This window comes from Delphinus delphis, chromosome 8 (genome assembly GCF_949987515.2).
Source record: "Delphinus delphis chromosome 8, mDelDel1.2, whole genome shotgun sequence".
Lineage (NCBI taxonomy): Eukaryota > Metazoa > Chordata > Mammalia > Artiodactyla > Delphinidae > Delphinus > Delphinus delphis.
In genome coordinates this window covers 39,247,401-39,266,532 of record NC_082690.1, presented here as the reverse complement: position 1 = coordinate 39,266,532, position 19,132 = coordinate 39,247,401, and the positions used below count along the sequence as shown (strand labels likewise).

General features: G+C 36.2%; 1 protein-coding gene across 1 annotated transcript in view; it reads left to right on the top strand.

Moving 5' to 3' along the window:
- The window catches only part of CEP57 (centrosomal protein 57), a 47,785-nt gene that overhangs the window by 6,922 nt on the left and 21,731 nt on the right, over positions 1-19,132 (top strand). Inside the window, exon 2 of the mRNA XM_060018080.1 lies at positions 5,363-5,519. Coding sequence (XP_059874063.1) covers positions 5,363-5,519 — 157 coding nt within the window. The remainder of the gene's footprint in view (positions 1-5,362; positions 5,520-19,132) is intronic.

The window sequence follows — 19,132 nt, the reverse complement described above, 5'->3', positions numbered from 1 at the left end:
GATTTTGCTTTGTATCCTTTTGTTGTAAGAAATCATAGCTGTAAGTGTAACTCTGTGCTGAGTTTTGTCAGTTCTTCAAGCAAATCATTGAACCCGAGGATGGTCTTGGGGACCCCTAACTCTAATGGTGACAATATTTGGAACCTTCCCAAAATTGAAGTTCTGAAATACCAGCCAAGAACTAACCTTGCAGGCAGACCTTGAGTCTGCGATGTTAACTCTTTCTACACAGCCTCCCTATGACATTTGTGCTATTATTTGGTACAAAAGAAACCAAAAGCTTTTGTCTTCTAAGAGATTATAGTAACTTTATTGAATAGGATTATTCAGTTTTATAAGCATTATGCAGTTTTCCTGTTTTGTAACATTTATATAATTAATTCGTTCAACAGATTTATTAAACGTATTTATTGTCTTTTTGGAACTTAAACCCTTAATGGGGTGACTGTATTCTTCCAACATGCAATTTTTCCATGCCAACTGGGTGTCCTACAATTCAATTCTGACACTACCTAGAGATAGTGCAAACACCACAGGTTAAGACACTAGGTCCCACAAGACTGCCCCCATTTCAGTTGCCACCTGCAAGTCCCAGATGTCCCCAAGGAAGCTGTACTTCTGCCCAGCCAACGGTAGATTAAGGAGTTCTGACTCTTCCCCCGCCACGTTCAGTAATTTGCTACAATGACTCACAGAACTCAGGAAAACACTACACTTACAATTAAAACTTTTATTAAACTTTTTCTTATAAAGAATACAACTCCAGAACCACCAAATGGAAGAGACACACAGGGTAAGATGTAAAGGGACTTCCATGACCAATCTGGACACTCCTGGGACCTCATTGAACAAAGAGTTTTTTAGGGAGGTTTCATTATGTGGGTAGGATTGACTAAATCATTAGCCATTGGTCAGTGAGCTCAATCTCTAGCCCCTCTTCCTTCCCTTGAGGGCACGGGGTGGGACTGAAATTTCTAACCCTCTAATCGCCTGGTAGCCTGGTAGGTTTTTCTGGCTATCTGCGCTCATCCTAAAGCTATCCAGGGCCCCCACTATTACCATAACAAAGACACTCCTATCACTAAAAATTCTGAGAGTTTTTAAACCTCTTTCAGGGACAAAAACTAAATATATTTTTAATTTTTCCACAGGGCATAGAGATGATAAATATATCAGGTAGAAATAGTGTTTCTTAAAAGGGTAAGGAGATAGAGTGACAAAAGGTGCTACTTTAGATAGGGTAGTCAGGGAAAACCTCACTGACAAAACTTTTGAGTAGATAACTGAGTAGTGGGAGGAAGGGAGCTTTCCAGGCAGAGTAAATATAGCAAATGAGAACAGTGTACTGTGCATTTTAGAAATCCAAAAGTTGGTCAGTATGGCTGGAAAATATGGGGGTGGGGTGGAGAGAGACTGGTAAGGGATGAGGTCAGGGTTAGCCTGGGGTCAGTTAATGTGGGATCATGGTAAGAATTTTGGTTTTTATTCTGGGATGGAAAGCCATTGGAAGGTTCTGATTAGGGGCATTACTTGAATTATTAAAGAATCATAACACCTACTGTTTGGAGAACAGACTGGGGGACCTCGACAGAAGTGGTTAGGAGGCTATTATGGTAGTCCAGACAAAAAGATCACAGTGGTGTCAAGCAGGGAATTAGTGGAATTGATGAGAAGTTGAAGACTTTCTGTATATATGGTAAAGACAGAGACCCAGCCAGGTATACTGAAAGATTGGATGTGAGATGTGTATGAGAAATGACTCCTGCAAGGGTTTTGGCCTGAGCAGCTGGGTAGGTGGTGGTGCCAATTATTGTGGTATGCTTTGAGGAGTTGGTTTGGGAAATAGATTCAAGAATTTGGTTATAGACATGTTAAGTTTGGGGTCCTCATATTGACATCCAAGTGGAGACAGCGAGTAGGAAGGTTGATTTGAATATAGAATTTCAAGAGGGAGAGCTATATATAACATATTTAAACTTGAAAGTTATCAGCAGATAGAGGCTTTTTGAAAGCCCTGAGAGTTGATGAGATCATCAAAGGTATCCATGTAGATGAAGACAAGAGGAGGAAGGACTAAGCTTTAGGGAACCTCCAGCATTTAGAAAGAGGAAGGAGAGAGAGCCCAGGAGATTCTGAGGGAGACGCCTGGGTGTTAGAAGGAAAATCCGATTGTGGTGTTCCATCCACTGAAGGAAGTATTGGGATGAAGTGATCTGCTGTATCACATGCTTCTGGGAGGTCACTGAGTTCAGCCCTGTAAAAGTCACTGGTGAACTTGAAGAGCTGTTTCTCTGAATTGGTGAGGATTGAAGTCTGGAGGGGATTAAAAGGGAAGGTGATTAAGAAGTGGCAGCAATTACAAACAAGTATTTTGAGGGACTTTGTTATAAAAGCTGAGAAATGAGACAGGAGCTGGAGAGGAGTCCCTAAAGTTCAGAAAAGTCTGTCTTTCCTTCCTTCCTCACCTCCCTCCGCTTTCTCTGTTCCCTGCTGTCTCTTCCCTCCCTTCCTTTCCTCCTTCCTTTCTCTCCTTTCTCCCTTCCTCCCTCCCTCTTTCTCTCCCTTTCTTTCCTTCCCTCCCTTCCTTTCTTTCAAAATGGCAGTGTGCAAGGTCTCGTAGGGAGGGAGAAATAGATGGCATCTGGAGGGATACCATGTCCTTTAGAAAGGACAACCAAGACTGAGTAGGTAAGTGGAGATAGGTCTATTATACAAAGCTCATTCCCTTGTTATGTGTGTGAGAATAGATGCAAGTAGGTTTGTGGGTTCTCTTTTGAAAGCTAGTTAATTTTTCAGTTAATCACATAGAATATGATTGCCCTGATTCTACTGGAGGTCAGGTTGGTGTGACAACTCACTATTTTCTTATTATCTTTAGTTGTTTACCTAGTACTTTATCATCTTAACCATTTTTAAATGTACAGTTCAGTAGTATTAAACATATTCACATTGTTGTGAAACAGATCTCCAGAACTTTTTCATCTTGCAAAACGGAAACTCTATTAAACAACTCCCCTTTGCAACCTCCCCCCAGCCCCTGGTAACCACCATATTTCTACTTTGTTTCTATGAATTTAACTACTTTACCTCGTGTAAGTGGAATCATAAAATATTTGTCTTTTTGTGACAGGCTTATTTCACTAAGCATAATATCCTCAAGGTTCATCCATTATGTAGCACATGGTGGGATTTCCCTCCTTTTTAAGGCTGAATAATATCATATGTAGGTACCACATTTTATCCTCTACAATTTTTAATAGACACTATGTGTACTTAATTGAGTTATCAGTTTCTTATTTCTTGGTTTAATTTTATTTCAAAATAGTTCTTGTAAATAATTTTTATAAAGCCATTTTGTTTTCTTTCTTCCTTTTGCTTTGGGTTGATTTATGTATTGTTCCTGTTCTTTGCTTCAGATTTCTGGCAGCAAATGAGGACATTGATCCAAAACATTTATAGTTAACAATGGCTTTCATTGCTTAAACCCTGACATTCAAAATGAGGTGACTGACTTAGAAAATGGAATATATTTAGAATTACTGTTCAAAAAAAAGTCTCATTATAACTTGAATTTTTATATTAAGACTTTTCTTAATTTGTCAACTGACCCAAGCAGTATTTTGATGATGTATACGTAACAAATTTTGTTGAAAGACAAATATTGAACTGTTCATTTTACGAGAGCTAGCAGGCAATGAATTTAGCAAAGATGGTTTGTTCTTATTTCTTGATTGGGTGTTTTGTTTTTTTTTCTTTTGGGTTTTGGTAAATTATTTATGCATAATCCTTCTGTTAATATCTGTGCAGTGTTTGCTAATACTAATACAATTCCTTTTGAAAATCATAAGTGAATTTGCTCATGGTTTATGTTCATAGATATGTTAAATGCTCCCTAACCATTGTTCTTTGAATGGTAGTTGTTAAATGATAGGATTCTAGTAGGTTGTATGGAGACATGAGGTACTCTGTGAAGAACAATATTTAAAGTTAAGCTATATGGTTGATTATGCATGGTGTTTTGCAAGAGCTTTGGCAGTATTATATATTTTAAGAATTGAAAAACACCCTATTTTCTAGCCACCTCCAAAACTTGATGTCAGTTTTCCCAAAAGTTGAAAAAATGCCAACTATTAGTCCTTGTTGCATGTGAACACACGTTTCACAGTAGAGTAGCATGGATTTAAGTACTGCTTTTGAGACTTACCTCCTACCCTTTCCAAGCTCTTTTAGTTTTCACAGCCATAGTGTATGTTTTGTATTTGCTTTCTTAAATCAACTGGAAAATTGCATGGTTTTTAACATGGAAATATAGTCTTCAATTTTTAATAAGATTTAGATACAATATGGTTTTTGATGGCGTTTTATTCCAGGAGGCGGTTTACTGTATTGTAAATATTCATTGTTCCTTTTTAGTTTTCTGGACACAGATTATTCTGGTACTTTATAGTCAGATATATTCTGGTACTATTCTGGTATATATTCTGGTACTATATAGTTCCCCAAAGGTAAGAGTTGAGAACCTAGTTTACTGTGGCTATTTGAATAAGAAAAATGGATGTCTGAGAGTTTTGAGCAGCTAGCAGTCATATCTTCCACCTGAGCTTTTCCCACTCTAGGTCTTTCTACCAAAAGGAAGTCACCTACAAAAAGCAAAACAGTTAGCATCCCCTGCACTGAAAATTATCATGTGGAATGTAATCCCAAATTGAACAGTATGACAAATGCAGAATGGTGTATGTGTGGAAATAAAGTTTTATATTTATGTGTTCGATAAGCTTTAATGTTTTCTAATGGCTTCTTCCTTTTTTCCCCCTAACTAAATGTAAAATTTTTGAGACAAGGAATATGCCTTATTTTCTTTCTATATACCCCAGAGTTTTGGACATTTGATAGATACTCAGGAATTGTGTAGTTGATTGGGGAAAGATTAATTTAGTCATTTTCTAGCAGTTTCTGATACTGTAAAAAGATAATATTTACTTTTCTGAATATATATCTTACGGTACATATTTTTAAAATAAACTATATTAATAAATTAGACTAATTAATTTATTTTATAATAAACTAATTAATTAAATTATACTCACAATATTCATTGTGAGTACCATATTTAAGTATCTCTGCAGCATTTGTATTCAAGTTGTGTGAACATTATTTCCTTTTTATAGTATTTGGCATATGGCTACATTTAGACATATGAAATGCTTTAAAAGTTTTATTATTTTCAAGTAATGATTGAATTCTGTTGTGTTTGGTCAATGGACTTTAGTTTTTGCCTCCATCGGTGGAACATATGTATATATACACATGCTATTTGTGGTTTAAAATTTTGAAAGGTAATTTCTGTATTTTTATTTTTCAGAACATCTTAGCAGAACCATCAAAGTCTAATGGAAATATGGGTCACGATTGCTCATCTTCATATGTAATATATCCACCTGATAAGCCTTTCCTTAATAGTGATCTGCGACGTTCCCCAAATAAGCCTACATTTGCCTATCCAGAAAGCAACAGCAGAGGTAATAGAGCCTAACAAAATGGAGGTTTCTTTTGTGTGTTTATTCACTGCTTAAAAACTCTTAATTGTGTCTTCCGTTTATTGTAAAATTAGAGGAGGAGAGTATACTTCCCCCTTCCTGTTTTTAATTTTTTTTTTTTTTGGCAGTACACGGGCCTCCCACTGCTGTGGCCTCTCCCATTGTGGAGCACAGGCTCCGGACGTGCAGGCTCAGCGGCCATGGCTCACGGGCCCAGCTGCTCCGCGGCATGTGGGATCTTCCCAGACCGGGGCACGAACCCGTGTCCCCTGCATCGGCAGGCGGACTCTCAACCACTGTGCCGCCAGGGAAGCCCCCCCTTCCTGTTTTTAACCTCCTCAAAATATAATGCCTTTCTTTTGTTCCTTGATTATTAGACATCATCATCCACCTGATCATCAAGACTATGTAACTTTGAGTCATCTAGGACTGTTCTGTCATTTCCAGCATCACTCAGGAACCAAGACTTGTGTTTTGCTTCTGAAATATCCCCAAAACTTACAGATTTTCTCTGTCTCTTCATTCTCATTGGTTTGGTTCAGGCTCTCATCATCTATTGCATAGATAATTGTAATACACTTTTAACCAATTTCTCTGCCTTGGTCTCCCTCTCATCCCCAGTTAACAACATTGCTGCCATTTGCTGTTACTCATCTCTCCCACTGTAAAGAAAAGTTTCAGCACCTCTCCATGGCTTAAATAATGAAGTCTTAGATTTTCTATAACTTAGGCTCTACCTGCTTTACCAGCTTCATCCCTAGCCTCTCTTCCATTCTTCCTTACCCACACATCCTTTGCTTTGGCTGCTTTGAAATATAGTTGTTCCTGAAACTTGCCATCTGTATTAGTTTTCTTGCTGCCTTAACAAATTACTACAAACTTCGCAGTCTTAAATAACCAAAATGTATTATCTGTAGGACTAGCAGGGTACTCTATTTAGGCTCCTGAAATCACAGTGTTGACTGGACTGCATTCCTTACTGGAGAGTCTAGGAAAGAACCTGTTGCTAACTCATTCAGATTCTTGGCCAAATTCAGTTCCCTGTGGTTGTAGAACTGAGTTTCCATTGTCTTGCCGACCTTCAGTCAGCACCAGTCTTTGCTCCTAGAATCTGTCTGCATTCTCGTGCTTTTCTTATGGTCCCCTACAGGAATGGTGGGTCATGTCTCTCTCATGCTTCAAATTTCTCTGACTTCTCCCACTGCTTCTTTCTAATTACAGCCAGAGAAAATTGTCAGCTTTTAAGGGTTCATGTATTTTAGTTAGATTGAGCCCAGTCAAATAATCAGATATAATTTCCCTATCTGTAAGGTCCATAGCTTTAATTACATCTCTCAAAATGCTTTTTACCATATAACAGGTTTTCAGGGATTCTAGGATTAGGACATAGGCATCTTTGAGTGTCTGTTTTGCCTACCACACCAGCCACGGTGAAAATTATACTCTTTTCTCTAAAGCCTGGATTGTATATTATTTCTTCATAGCAGTCTTCTTTTCTACCAGCTTCCTCAACACATACCTCTCTTCGCTGTCTTCAGATGTCTCTTCTGAACTCTCTTGGTCCTTTGGTCATACCTCATAGCCTTTACTTTTTTGTCTGGGGCGAGGGGTGGTGGTTTCTGTGTCTATCCATCCTATACTGAAAGTAGGTATCATTGGATTGATAGAAACGCTGTAAAAGTATAATGGATCATAATGATTATCTTGGGGCATTGCTACACAGTTCATAACACCATGTTCTGAAGGAATAAAAGAAGCTTATTTACTGTCTTCCACATTATTTTTTCTCGTTTACTTTCTTCTTCCTCTCCTTTTTTCTGCCCTTTCTCATTTTCCTGAAAACCACAAATTACTCACAGGCAGAATTTAGCTTTATTGCTAACACACTAGGTTAAACACTTGCTAACCTTTGCTTTGTGAATAAATCTGCCCCATTTAATTTTTCTTATTCATGGATTCTTTAGTAATTTGCTTTTCTCTGAACTTTAAAAAAAGTCTTTAGATCGACGTAAAGATCAACGTAAAGATCAAAACTAGATGAAAAATCGTGATAGGATTAGTATCTAATTCTTAGACCTTATGTTCCTGCTAGAACTCTTGCATGTTTTTGTGTGTGCTTATTTTTTTAAAAGAAATCATTACTAAAATTTAACTGATTTTTGCTCCACTGTGGGCTTCAGTTATTTGTGTTTTGCTTTTTTAACCTATGTTCTTTGAAAGTTACACAACTTTTGTTATTTTTCTGAATTGCCAGTCTTTAGCTGCTGTATTCTGATGAGTAGCACTTTATCAATTGTTTTATTAACCGTTAAATTAATCAGTATTTTCTTTATCATCTTTGAGATACAGTATCTTATGAATAAGATATTTCTAGTTAGTAAATTGAGTATCACCTATTGAAATTCTTAAAAGACACTTAAAAGAAATTTTTAAAGGCCTCGTGTTAAATTTATTTCAGCAAACACTTTTAATGTCCCATTACAGGCTAGGATTTACATTGGTAACTATACTTAGATATCGTTACCTACCTAGTATTTTATTATACAGCCAGTACACAGTTTACAAACCAGTGTTATTCTGAGATTGATTTTTAAGATATTTGCAATGCATTTCCCAATTGAAACAAAAGGGTTCCTAAACTAATTTACAAACAGCTGTTTAACCCATATGTGGCTAAAATATAACACTTCTTTTATCTAGAAAATCATTAGTAAATATAATTGCTACACTACTGATTAAACACAACTTTAAAAAAAGAATGAAAGGAATGAAATGCAGTAACATTTCAGACATAGCAAATATATTTCATTTCATCCTCTCAGGAAAACTGTATAAGGTAGGTATATTCAAAATTAACTGATGAAGAAAATCTCAAAGATGATTACTTTAACATATGCAGTATCAAAACCATTTTCTCTTCCCACTTTTTCCCTGATTTGTTCAGTGAACCCTCAAATATTTACTGAATGAATGAAGGCTTATTTTGAATAGATACTTGCCATGATAAACTTTTTCTTTTATACTTAGTAAATGTTTTTTTCTCACTAATACTTAAGGGGGAAAAACTTGTTTTTTTTAGTTTAGTTATGGTTTAACATTTTCATTGATAAATTACCATTTCACTTCACTATCGGAAAATGACTTTGAAAATATAATTTGACTAATGCCATGGAACGAGATAAACTGTGCTTCTTGTAATTCTCATATTAATTTTGAACTTCAGTTAGAAAAGAAATGAACAAGAAATTCGAAATTATTACTGACATCAAAAAATGTACTAATGTTTCTAGAGAGTCCTTTAAAATAATGTTAACATCATTCCAAAGATTTTCAGTATAACCTATAGGTCATGTCACTTGTTCAGTACATTTCACATGATAGTAATGTGAAGAATGGCTTGGATGTTTGAAACAAGGTAAGTAGCTACAAGGTGGTTCTACTAGGCCAGTGCTTTCCAACCTTTCACATACCATAGTACATATGGACAATAAAATAGTAATACATATATAGCACACTGAGATAAACTGGTGGGGTTGGTGGCAACTAATCTGGGGTCTTTTACTGTCCCAAGCTACTCTTGATCCCCCTAAGAGCTGAGAGAAAAAACATCTTGGCGTATCTATTACAAATTTGTGTTGGAACACTCAGTGTTATTGGGACCAGTGTTATAGTCAAGTTATAGCTATTGTGTTAGGTATTGATAACAATTTACTGCCCATCTGTTCTTCTAAAGCATTGGTTCTCAATTTTTGGGGGGCCAGGAAACCCATTACATGTGTACATAAGTATTTCAATAAAGAATATTTTTCCAAATTTAAAAAACATACTATAAAGAGTGGCATTGTTTTATTTTACACTGTGTAAATCTCTTATTTCTGGCTTAATAGAAGACAGCTTAACTCTCATATCTACTTTTGCATTCCACTTGTGATGATAAATTGTTCTGATTGAAGTATGTGGGAAAGAAAATCTGGCCTTACACAGATATGCAGTTGGAAAATGAGTAAATTTTAATAGCCTTTCCAACAATTTGTGGCTATTCTTTGACACTACATCACAGCTTGGCAAATACAGTTTCTTAAAATTTAGCTGCAGTGTGGATTATGGAAACATTACTGAGTTTTTCATAATCTGGGACCTCAGAACCACCTACGTGGTTGCATATTAACTAGAAGGATTTAAGATTCAGAAGCAGTTGTAATTACACCTGTGGTTTATTGCAGTGGAATCTGGAGAAATCCAGATTCAGGCTTCCAAAGTTTTTTCTTGTTATCACATAAAACACACTTCTTCCTCCAGCAATAAACTGCATAACTAGGCTCAGAGACAAGGGCTTTTATTTGGGATTGGTCACACACACACTTTGTGCCTGCTCAGCCAGTCAAGATATTCACCATAAAACATATTGTTTACACAATCTAGGCAGACTTCTGCAGCAGGATTCAGTGCCCTAGTCATACAAAACGACCTTATCGGTTAGTAACATAGAGAACATTCCCAAAGCCAATTCCCAGAAGTTAGTCAAGGTTCAAGCCTGTAAACTTTTTTTTTTTTTTTTGAGTGCTATTCCACTGAAATGCATTGGTTTGTTTTGAACTTTGAATGGCTCTTTTACCCATGCATGACTTGTTAATTGTATTGACTTATACACACTTGTAAAATTTGACATTTCTTTATACAATATCAAAAAGATTACGTTTGTTAATATCACTTGATCTCAATAGAAGAAAACCTTTATATTGGGAAACTATAAAGCTCACAAAACAGATAACTTTTTTTTTTTTTAGAATTTTAACTTTCACTTGAATTTTATCATTGGCAGCAATTACTGTCAGCTCTTTGAAGGCCCATGTCATTTGAGAATCAGGACAAGCTCATTAGGAAAATGACTAAATACCTTAAGTCTGAATAGTCGTAGTCTAACAAAAGCTCTTTCAAATAAAAAGGGTGTTCTTTTGAAGGAATTGTTTTTTGTTCAGTTCACAAGTCAAACATTTGTGCATCAAGACCATTGTCCTTTGTTACGTACTTTACAGATGTGTCCTTCCCATTTTGTCACACAGTATTAAGTAGATGTGTACTCAAGTCTTGAGATTTAATGATTTTTACTGCTTCATCGAGGCCAACAAACAAGCGGCTTTGTTTTTTCTTACTGAGTGTGGCTGTGGCAAATACAATGCCAAAATTATTGTTTAGTGCCAGTTCTTTGATTTGTGCTAAAATTAGTAGTTCTACCCAACATTGCTCTTGCATCATCTTTGCAAATGTCAACACAGTGAAAAGAGTAAATAAAATCTTAGTAGTGTAATGAAAATAGTGTTGATCTCACAGACCCTGGTGATGAGCCACACCTCCCCATGGGGCCATGCCCCATGCTTTGAGAACCAACATAGTAAAGACTCTGAGTACATACAGAGTCATGTTTTGTTGATGTAAATATTTTTCACCAGGTGTGGGAAGAGTAGATAGTAGCATCTCTCTCCAGAAACTAGACAATAGCTCCTTGAAAGCAAGGACTTTCCTAATTATTTTTATGTTCTCTTCTTCATCTTGCAGAGTGCCTTACCCATCATATGTGCTCTATAAATGTTGAACTGAAATTTAGGTCAGAAATTAGTCTAAACTGAAGCAATGCCAGTTGAGATAGAGAACAGGAGACTGATTAAGGAGAGATTTATGGATAGTTTGGTGGGCAGTGAAGAAGTCCAAAATTTCTATTGTGGAGAATGGTAGTGTGATTAGGACAAATTACAGGAAAGCTAGAACATTTCAAGGAAAGATAATATAATTTTGGCTGTATCAAATTTGAGATGCCTATGAGTTAGGTGGAGATGAAATAGTAAGCAAATGAAAATAAAAAAGTGTAAAAGAACTCTGCACTAATGAACTCAGGCATGAACAGGGATACGGTAGTAAATGAAGCTATATGTGTGTGGAGGGGGTTCTCTGGAAAGAAAGTAGAGGGGGAAAGGGTTTTGGAAAATAGCACTGTTTAAATAGTGAGCTAAAATTAGTGGGAATAGTCAGAAGGGTAGAGAACTACAAAGACAGAAAAATACTAGGGAAATTAAAGATGTGTACTAGTGATTTGGGTCCCCCAATGTCCCCCCCCCTTAATCTGCAGCAAACTTGTGCTGATAAATTAGTGATAGAAGTATTCCAGATAACAGATAGACCCCACTTTGTTGTTAATGAGATGATACTGAGGTCTGCTAGGCTTAATGTACCCCAAATTCTGAATGAATGACAAGCTAGATTGAGAAGAGGAGAAAGTCTTTCATTCTTTTCGTGCTCTAGATGTTACTAGAAAGTTTTCAAACTTTGCACATTAGAATCACCTGAGGATCTTGGACTCCTGCCTTTCATTCCAAATATTCTGTGGTGGTTTTTGCTTGTTTGGGGGTTTTGGGGTTTTTTGTTTTTGTTTGTATGGGATATATTCTGGGCATTAGGATTTTTTAAAGCTCACCAAGTAGTACAGAAAATGCAGTGAAGGTGGGGAATCACTGATTGTCTTAGGGAAAGAAGGAATTATAAATTACTAAGATGAGGTTTAATTTTATTAGGTTAAGAGTTAGAAAGAGATTGCTGCCGTGTCTTCTAATTTATATTTTAGATGAATAATCATGGAGACTTTCCTAGATACGTTTATTGAAACATCTACATACCAACTATGTGCCACACATGATATGTAGCATTGGCGTTTGAATTATGAATAATAGGTTGTCTCTTCCCTCTACGGAGTTCACATTTCAGAGATGATTAAAGTTTAAGGAAAACTCGGTATCTATCTTTGACGCTAAGTTTTCCAGAGGCAATTTGCACTCTCCTACTCAACTAACCAAAATGTATTTAATTTTGAAATGTATGTTCAGGGATACTGTGGGTAAGGAGGATAAAAATTTTAAATCTAGTGTTTGCTGTGGAAGGTCTATTTGTGAAAATAAATATGTACAGTATTTTAGTATGTCACTTTTTTCCATCTTTCAGTGTTTGAATTTGCTTCTTGTTCTAGAAATGTATTTCCCACTGTATACCTTCCCAATATATGAAGTTAAAAATCTCTCATTTTTCATTTCTACATAGAATATTTTTCACTCAAGGGAATTTCTAGGTGATGTGGTTATTTGAACATAAATGCAGCAGTGCATGACCTCATAGATGTGAGGGCAGTAGAAGGGAGAAAAAAGCAAGAGCTCACTCACATACTTTTCTAAGGAAAAACAAAAAACGTAAGATCCATCATTTCATCACCTAGAATGTTTTTAACTCAATAAAGCAGGCATGTTTGTATGAAAACTAAATATAAAGCTGAAAAACTATGCCAAATGTAACCCTTAAAGTGAAGATATAATGTACATGAACTTCCTTTCATACAGAATCTCATTTTTGACATAGAAAATGTATTCAGGGATGTGTGTGCATATGTACTTATGTGTTTATATATTTTAAAATATATATTAGCTATTTGGTAGAATAAAGTCATTTTGCATCTTTATGGTACTGGATTTATTTAATAAAAACTTAGAAAACAAAGAGCAGTTAATAAAAACTTAGCTATAAGTGATAGACATTCCCAGTCTGAACTAGCTTTGGCAAAGAATCTTTTTGGTTTACAAACATGCAAGGGAGGATTGAACAACCAAGAACAGAAAGGCAGATATACGGGTGGACTTAAAGAACATTAGAAACCAGGGACTCAAACATGACCAACACTTTCTCCCCATCTATTTTTTAAATTCTTCTTCTAGCTAGCTTCATTTTCTCTAGCCACAGAACAGCTTTTCCACATATCAGGAAACTTGGCTACTAAAAGCTTGAGTTTTAAGTTGAACTAATTCTGGCTTCAGCTTTTGGGGCCAGAGTCCAAAAGTCCCAAGAAGAAAGCCATTGTCTGGGCTTCAGTTGGGTATCCCTGTGGGTCAGTCAGCTGTGGCCATATTTGTGAGAGGGTACTAAAGGAATACATCAGTTGTATTTATAGGCATGTTGAGGTAAGAGGAAATTACCAGGAAAAGACATGTATAAGCCAGACAAACAGTTCCCAAGATGTATGCTATATACTTCATACAGTAAAATATAATATAAAGAAAAATCAAGGAAATAAAATTAGAAATAATAAAATACAGTGAAAAAAATAGGGTGACATTTATCAGATGTGATGACATTGATTATGTTAAAAAGAAAAAGAAAAACTCGAGTCAGTATATGCTTTTTAAGCCAAACAGAATGACACAGATTAAAAGTAAAAAGCTGGCGAAGACATGTTAGGAACATAACAAATAAAAAGGATGATGGCAGTATTACTGTCAGAATAATTGTCATAGACAAATATCAGCAGTTTCATATGATAATAAATAACAAATAAAACCCAGCTTTAAATTAAGAAAGGGAAATAGCTAGGTGCCAGAAATAAAATGAATTTAAGGCCAAAAGCCTCAGGGACACTCCGAGGAGTCTTGGTATTAGATATAAGCCTCATTTAGGTATTGGGGTACAGAAGGGGAGAAGTTGGGATTTTAAATCTAGGTAGCAACTGGAGACAGAGCTTTAGGCCCAGGTGAAGTGGCTTCTGGAATAATGCTTCCTTTGCAAATCTAATTGGAGAAAAGGAACTGGAATCGCTCAGCCACCTGGCCTGGGAAGGAGGCCATGGTAGAAAAGTCACCTGAGGTGAATCAGCCTAGGCCTGTTCTGTGTGCTCTGTGAGGAGAATACTTGAAGACTTGAATAAATGGAGCTGTGCAATATTCCTCAGTGGAAACTCTTAATATTGTGAATATCACTGTGTGAGAGCTGCATTTTTTCTTTTAATAGAAGGCTTCACTCATACAAAGGATGGCCTCACCATGTCAACTAATAACAGATTATAGAGCTATAAAAATAGGAAGTGTGGTTTGAGCCAGTTCAGAACTAGAAATTAGTGGAACAGAAAGTTCCTAGACAAGTATGTATAAGGATGGAATTCTAGAAATGTATCTATAGATTGACATGGAGAAATACTCATATTTCAATAAGTGTGATATCAGCTAGCAAAGGGATAATTTCACTAACTTATAAAAGCATAGAAAAATCCAGAAGGATTTCAACAAAATGTTTATAATTATTATACTGAGATGATAGGATTGTGGGTCTCTTGGTTTTCCTTTTCATTTCTGTTTTTCCCTAAATCCTGCTTAATGTGCATTCAGATTTTTTGCAAAAGAAAACAGTTAAGCATTACATACTTAAACTTATGGATTGCAGTACTTGGAAGGAAATTCATATAATCTTAAATACTTTCATTATCGATCAAGAAAAGAATGAAAATAATTGTAGTTAACACTGCTGTATGATATACAGGAAAGTTGTCAAGACAGTAGATCCTAAGAGTTCTCATCACAAGGAGAAATTTCTTTTTATTTTTACTGTATGAATATGAGATATAGAAGTTAACTAAACCTACTGTGTTAATTTCACAATACATATAAATCAACCCATCATGCTGGACACCTTAAACTTATACATTGATGTATGTCAAGTATTTGTCAGTGAAACTGGAAAAAGAAAACCGAAGCATTAATTTAAGTTTGTTAAAGAACCAATAGAGCTAAGACAAGTGGGAGAAAGAAGTAATGTTTGGCTTTTGTTTTGTTTTGAAATAAAAATGCTGAAGATTCCAAGGAACTTCTGAGAAAGATTCTAAAGAAATGCTAAGATTTTAAGGAAAGAACATAAATCAATTATTCACATAGTTAGAAATAAGGAGAATATGATAGATGACTGTAGGACTATTAAGTTCAGTTCTCTGTTAATAAATTTGGGTGTCTTAATAAAATATTTTTAAACAGAAATGAGGGGGAGGGGGTTGACTAGAAAAAAATGCTTAAAACTGTCAAAGTCTCGGTAAGGTTCTAGCCCCGAGTAGTTTTAGGGAATAAGTTTTGAGAAATGTTTAAATAAACAATCTCCATGATATATTAGCCATTTCAGAATGCAGTGAAGGAAAGCATATACTTTTTGGGTCTTTTCGTTAATCTAGCATATCCCTGCAATATCATAGTGGGTGATGTATCAAAAACAATAGAGTGTTCCAGCCAATTGCAATAATAACTGTAAATGCAAAAATAAAATACTAGCAAAATCATTTACTGTTAGGTACAGTTTAATGAAGGAATGCAAGAAATGTTTGCTATTACAAAGTTTAGTAAATACTCAGTGGTTCAAAACAGGCAAAACAACTCAAATGGCATGTATTAATTTTCTCTTTTTCTATTACATTTTTTTTTTTACATCTTTATTGGAGTATAAGTGCTTTACAATGGTGTGCTGGATTCTGCTTTATAACAAAGTGAATCATGTATACATATACATATGTATAAATATGCGTCTCCCACCCTCCCACCCTCCCTATCCCACCCCTCCAGGCGGACACAAAGCACCAAGCTGATCTCCCTGTGCTGTGCGGCTGCTTCCCACTAGCTATCTACCTTACGTTTGGTAGTGTATATATGTCCATGCCTCTCTCTCACTTTGTCACAGCTTACCCTTCCCCCTCCCCATATCCTCAAGTCCATTCTCTAGTAGGTCTGTGTCTTTATTCCTGTCTTACCCCTAGGCTCTTCATGACATTTTTTTTTCTTAAATTCCATATATATGTGTTAGCATACGGTATTTGTCTTTCTCTTTCTGACTTACTTCACTCTCTATGACAGACTGTAGGTCTATCCACCTCATTACAAATAGCTCAATTTCGTTTCTTTTTATGGCTGAGTAATATTCCATTGTATATATGTGCCACATCTTCTTTATCCATTCATCCGATGATGGACACTTACGTTGTTTCCATCTCCGGGCTATTGTAAATAGAGTTGCAATGAACATTTTGGTACATGACTCTTTCTGAATTATGGTTTTCTCAGGGTATATGCCCAGTAGTGGATTTGCTGGGTCATATGGTAGTTCTATTTGTAGTTTTTTAAGGAACCTCCATACTGTTCTCCATAGTGACTGTATCAATTTACATTCCCACCAACAGTGCAAGAGGGTTCCCTTTTCTCCACACCCTCTCCAGCATTTATTGTTTCTAGATTTTTTGATGATGGCCATTCTGACTGGTGTGAGATGATATCTCATTGGTTTTGATTTGCATTTCTCTAATGATTAATGATGTTGAGCATTCTTTCATGTGTTTGTTGGCACTCTGTATATCTTCTTTGGATAAATGTCTGTTTAGGTTTTCTGCCCATTTTTGGATTGGGTTGTTTGTTTTTTTGTTATTGAGCTGCATGAGCTGCTTGTAAATTTTGGAGATTAATCCTTTGTCAGTTGCTTCATTTGCAAGTATTTTCTCCCATTCTGAGGGTTGTCTTTTGGTCTTATGGTTTCCTTTGCTGTGCAAAAACTTTGAAGTTTCATTAGGTCCCATTTGTTTATTTTTCTTTTTATTTCCATTTCTCTAGGAGGTGGGTCAAAAAGGATCTTGCTGTGATTTATGTCATAGAGTGTTCTGCCTATGTTTTCCTCTAAGAGTTTGGTAGTTTCTGGCCTTACATTTAGGTCTTTAATCCATTTTGAGTTATTTTTGTGTATGGTGTTAGGGAGTGATCTAATCTCATACTTTTACATGTACCTGTCCAGTTTTCCCAGCACCTTTCTCCACTGTACATTCCTGCCTCCTTTATCAAAGGTAAGGTGACCATATGTGCCTGGGTTTATCTCTGGGCTTTCTATCCTATTCCATTGATCTATATTTCTGTTTTTGTGCCAGTACCATACTGTCTTGATTACTGTAGCTTTGTAGTATAGTCTGAAGTCAGGGAGCCTGATTCCTCCAGCTCCGTTTTTCGTTCTCAAGATTGCTTTGGCTATTTGGGGTCTTTTGTGTTTCCATACAAATTGTGAAATTTTTTGTTCTAGTTCTGTGAAAAATACCAGTGGTAGTTTGATAGGGATTGCATTGAATCTGTAGATTGCTTTGGGTAGTAGAGTCATTTTCACAATGTTGATTCTTCCCATCCAGGAACATGGTATATCTCTCCATCTATTTGTATCATCTTTAATTTCTTTCATCAGTGTCTTATAATTTTCTGCATACAGGTCTTTGTCTCCTTAGGTAGGTTTATTCCTAGATATTTTATTCTTTTTGTTCCAGTGGTAAATGGGAGTGTTTTCTTGATTTCACTTTCAGATTTTTCATCAGTAGTGTATAGGAATGCCAGAGATTTCTGTGCATTAATTTTGTATCCTGCTACTTTACCGGATTCATTGATTAGCTCTAATAGTTTTCTGGTAGCATCTTTAGGATTCTCTATGTATAGTATCATGTCATCTGCAAACAGTGACAGCTTTACGTCTTCTTTCAGATTTGGATTCCTTTTATTCCCTTTTCTTCTCTGATTTCTATGGCTAAAACTTCCAAAACTATGCTGAATAAGAGTGGTGAGAGTGGGCAACCTTGTCTTTTTCCTGATCTTAGTGGAAATGATTCAATTTTTCACCATTGAGGATGATGATTGCTGTTGGTTTGTCATATATGGCCTTTATTATGTTGAGGAAAGTTCCCTCTATGCCTACTTTCTGCAGGGTTTTTTTTTTTTTTTTTTTTTTTTTTTTGTCATACGCGGACCTCTCACTGTTGTGGCCTCTCCTGTTGCGGAGCACAGGCTCCGGACGCACAGGCTCAGCGGCCATGGCTCACGGGCCCAGCCGCTCCGCGGCATGTGGGATCCTCCCGGACCGGGGCACGAACCTGTGTCCCCTGCATCGGCAGGCGGACTCTCAACCACTGCACCACCAGGGAAGCCCCTCTGCAGGGTTTTTATCATAAATAGGTGTTGAATTTTGTCGAAAGCTTTCTCTGCATCTATTGAAATGATCATGTGGTTTTTCTCCTTCAATATGTTAATATGGTTTATCACATTGATTGATTTGCATATATTGAAGAATCCTTGCATTCCTGGAATAAACCCCACTTGATCATGGTGTATGATCCTTTTAATGTGCTGTTGGATTCTGTTTGCTAGTATTTTGTTGAGGATTTTTGCATCTATGTTCATCAGTGATATTGGCCTGTAGTTTTCTTTCTTTGTGACATCCTTGTCTGGTTTTGGTATCAAGGTGATGGTGGCCTCGTAGAATGAGTTTGGGAGTGTTCCCCCCTCTGCTATATTTTGGAAGAGTTTGAGAAGGATAGGTGTTAGCTCTTCTCTAAATGTTTGGTAGAATTTGCCTGTGAAGCCATCTGATCCTGGGCTTTTGTTTGTTGGAAGATTTTTAATCACAGTTTCAATTTCAGTGCTTGTGATTGGTCTGTTTATATTTTCTATTTCTTCCTGATTCAGTCTTGGCAGGTTGTACCTTTCCAAGAATTTGTCCATTTCTTCCAGGTTGTCCATTTTATTGGCATACAGTTGCTTGTAGTAATCTCTCATGATCTTTTGTATTTCTGCAGTGTTAGTTGTTACTTCTCCTTTTTCATTTCTAATTCTATTGATTTGAGTCTTCTCCCTTTTTTTCTTGGTGAGTCTGGCTAATGGTTTATCAATTTTGTTTATCTTCTCAAAGAACCAGCTTTTAGTTTTATTGATCTCTGCTATCGTTTCCTTCATTTCTTT